At 20.7% G+C, this 4,274-nt stretch overlaps 1 protein-coding gene across 1 annotated transcript; it reads right to left on the bottom strand.

Annotated features, from left to right (window-relative positions):
- Positions 1–3,052: 3,052 nt before the first annotated feature.
- PGO_001245 (variable surface protein) lies at positions 3,053–4,053 on the bottom strand (the record flags this gene model as incomplete). The annotated part of the gene is made up of 3 exons (XM_028690917.1): positions 3,053–3,208; positions 3,315–3,698; positions 3,964–4,053. The coding sequence occupies 3 exons, from the start codon at positions 4,051–4,053 to the stop codon at positions 3,053–3,055; spliced, it is 630 nt and encodes a 209-aa protein (XP_028546718.1).
- Between the last annotated feature and the right edge of the window lie 221 nt (positions 4,054–4,274).

Here is a 4,274-nt window from a genome sequence, read left to right as displayed (position 1 = left end):
ATAATAAAAATAAATATTATTGGAGAATAATTTTCACAATGGTACATCCATCATATTTTCGAAATATAATATGTTTGTTGTTATTAATTGTTTCATAAAATGAAATATAGGTAATATTTATGTATGCATAAAAAAACGAGTCTCATGTAATAAATTTATAATGTAATATATAAGGCAATAAAGAAGAAATATTGATATTTGTTTTAGGCTTTATATTTAAAGGTTTATTATGATTATATTTTTTTATGAATTATTTATATATTTACAAATTTAATTATGTCAATGAGATCATTGTTAATTTTGCAATGTGATATATTTTAATTTTAAAATATATTTAACATTATTATATAAGTATAGAGATGAAACATGTGAATATTACAACAATCAAAAATCCTGAAGATATCAAAAAAATAAAGGAATTATTAATTGATATAATGAATAATTACAAAAAAGAAATAACTATGTTATGGCACGTTAGTATCGCTATTGATTGAATTAAAGTAAAAAAAATGGAAATGAATACATTATTTATATCATTTTCCAAGGAGTATGTAAATAATTATAACACTGCAAAATATTCTATGGATGGTTCCGATAATATAATTAGTATCATAGAAGATAAATTGTGAAAAATATGAAGATAAATACATTTTCTGATAATGAAATTAATAAATTCGGAAATAAAGTGTATAATATATTGAATGCAACTGTTGATGACAATTCATCAGATGATCAAAAGAAAATGCTAGATGATATAGAAAAAGAAAAAGTGAAATTATATTCAGAAGAAGTTCCAAAATTATATCATGTACAAATGAACTCGGATTAGAGTAACATGAAATATGGTAACAATAGTAATGAGAATAAAGAGAGATATCATTCTAAATCAATAGGGGAATGACAAGGGTTTTATAGGTAGGAGTAGTTATTTGGGAGTTACATATTTATTATGGTATATTTTTTATAGCATTTAAGCAGAATGATGAGGAAAAGCTAGATGATGATTCCCATGATAAAGGATTTGAGGCTATTGATGCATTTAATAGGGACTATAAGGAAGATGTCATGGAAGTTAGTTTTGACATGAATTATCAATATGATAAATAAATACATATTTGATCATATATAAAAAAAAATTTAGCTTAAAAATTACATTAAATAAAAAGATTAGAAGAGGAAATTCTACATAAATCACAATAAATTAAAATATAAAAAAATAAGACACAACTTCATAATAAAGACTACAAAAAAAAATAAATTATGTTAACAACACATAATAATCATAAAATTTAAATGCATATTATATATGTTATATTTAGCGGATAATTTTATCATAAAACAATAGATATTAAATGTTCACATAAGTGAGTAATATATCATGAACATCTTTTTGTAAAGACAAAACACAAAAGTGAAAGGAACTATGCAAAATAATATATATCACAAATTATATTAAAAATAAAAGTATAACCATTACATAAACAATAAACCTGAACAATACCATAAACCTAAATCCTAAATCATAAACCTGACGCATTCATGTTATTATGTATTTTATTTTTTTGAAATGAATTAATTTAATTGTAGAAGCATATGATGTTATTTATAATAGGGAAAAAATTGAATATAATTATAATGTTAAAATTTTGGGTTAATTTTTATCTTTGTAGAAGAAAAAATTTGGAAATTTTATTTAAGAAATATTTTTCTATTTTCATAGTCAATATTAGGCTTAAGAATACAGAAATAATTATATATGATAAAATTATTATACATTTGTGTTTTTTTTATAAAATTCACATTGCTTCTGCCGTCTGAATTTCAGTATAATTGCTCACTCAGAATTCCATATTATTATAATAATAAGGAGTTTATAACACAGGTAATCATATGCATGTATTGTAGAATAATACGTTTGGGAAGAGTAAAAAAGAAAAATGTATTTTATCCTTTACCAAGGTTAACGATAATATATTTTAATATTCCTAAATAAGCAATAATGCATCGGATTAAATATAAAATGCCATAAAGAATTTAAAGACATAAATATAAAAAAATACTTTACCTATGTTTTTCTAGATAAAGATAGTATGTAAATTATACTGAAATATTTTAATTTAATTTACATATATGTACATTATATTTAATAAATTTTCCTATGTCGTGCGAAGAATTTTTTTGGTTATATTTTTTATAATGTATGCATTCATTATTTTTATCATAATGCTATGTAATATTAACTCTATTTTATTACCATGTATTTCTTAAATGAGTGTACTAAATAGTTCCTTTAAGTGTTATATATATATACATATATCAGTTCATTACACACGAATATTTTTTAAACAAAACAATGAATGAATAAAAAAATATAATATATATCAGAACAAAATGGAACATAGATATACTACAATAATTAATATTTACCAAATGTATGTTCTTCAAAATTATATTTTAAACATATATAATATCCTATGTAAGGTTGATTCTAAATACATTGGTGCTATTTTTAACATGAGTACAAAAAAATATAAAAAGTACAACAATTGTGACTTTACAGGAAATATTTTTATTCATACAAATTAATAATAATATTAATAATTTTATAAAACCCTCCTATATACAATATAAACAAGGTTCATATCTATATTATAAATTATATTATATTATTACTGTAGGATAAGGATAAAATCATATTTAAACCGTATTATTTATAATATAATAGGTTAAATAATTGTATTTATTATTAAACCTCTTTTATTTTATAACGATATTTGCACTTTTAATTTATCTGATGTATATAAGATACAATAATATATATTTCAATTTTACATTAAAACATATGCATTTTTACATTTATAGAACAATAAATTTTATTCTACACTATCCCTTCTTATTAAAAAAATAATATAATAATGTGCAATATTTTCAAATTTCCTTTCTATTAATGCTTATCCCATTGAGATAGGGTACATTGAATGTATTGTGTTAAAATCAAATGAAAAATCCTCCCTATTTCTAAAGGGAAGTAAGCGCTGGATATAATACCTTATTATATTCGCCCTATAATTTTTATCATATACAAATTTCTTGATTTTAGAAAGCTACATATGAAAGAAGAATATAGAGATAATATTAGATATATAAATAACTTACTTAATTTACTGTTACGTAAGTGGAAATATTTCTTAAGATATATGCAAATTTGCTTATAAATATTTCTATATTACATTATATTTAACAAAAAATGAAATAAGAAAAATAATTAATAAAACAAATAAAGTAGAAAAAGAGGTTTTCAATGGAGATAGAACATAACAGTAATACCCAGTAGGTGGTTCCCATTCGCACAAGTTTTCTTCTTCATCTACCTGAGAATTTTTTTTATATTCCCATAAAACCTTAAAAGTACTATCTAATAATTCGTTCTTACTACATAATTTGTTTTTTTCTCTGTATTCATTTATTCTATTATTTAACCATTCTTTGAAAAGATCACAAACATTTTTATATTTATGTTTATATAATCCTAAATTAGAGTAATTTTCGTATAGAGAACACCCAAGATGAAACAATTCATCATCTTCTCTTTGCAATTTAATTAGCATATCATGGCTTTCATTAATTTCAGTACTTAATTTTGTTTCATCCCATGTTTTAAAAAAATTATTTTTACATGTTCCTAGGCAATCATCTGTCTAAAAATTAAAAGAAACGCATGATATTAAATTAATTACTTATTAAATTATTAAATAAATAATTAAATATATTGTTATACATATAAGTATATATCACATTATTATTACCATTATAAAAATATAAGGTTCACGATATACAAAGAGATATTAATTATAATATAATCGGAAAATATATACTTTTTATATTGTTACTTGTTGTGAATATATTAATATATTATTCTTTGTTTTGTTGTACTACGCAAATGTTTTTGTTATTCTATATCACAAGACACATAATAATGTAAATCATTTTAATTACCATAAATATTTTATTAGTACAGCATGTATTTTTACAATTTTTATTATTCATTAACATATTCACTAAGTATATTATACCTCAATTTTAGTACGATAAGTAATATAAATTATGAAATATAGTTTATGTATTTTTTCTCTTTTTCTATAAATATAATTTTATATTTTTTGATTCTATTTACATTAATTAGAATTATTACATATATATTGTTATAAACTGTAGTTTTATTATCTTTTCATATTTTATTTTTTAAGCATTGTGACTAATTACTTATTTTTTTA

The sequence above is a fragment of the Plasmodium gonderi genome (assembly GCF_002157705.1).
Source record: "Plasmodium gonderi DNA, contig: Pgo-contig_125, whole genome shotgun sequence".
NCBI classification, from domain to species: domain Eukaryota; phylum Apicomplexa; class Aconoidasida; order Haemosporida; family Plasmodiidae; genus Plasmodium; species Plasmodium gonderi.
Note: the sequence above shows the minus strand (reverse complement) of the source record. Positions and strands in the feature narration are given on the sequence as shown.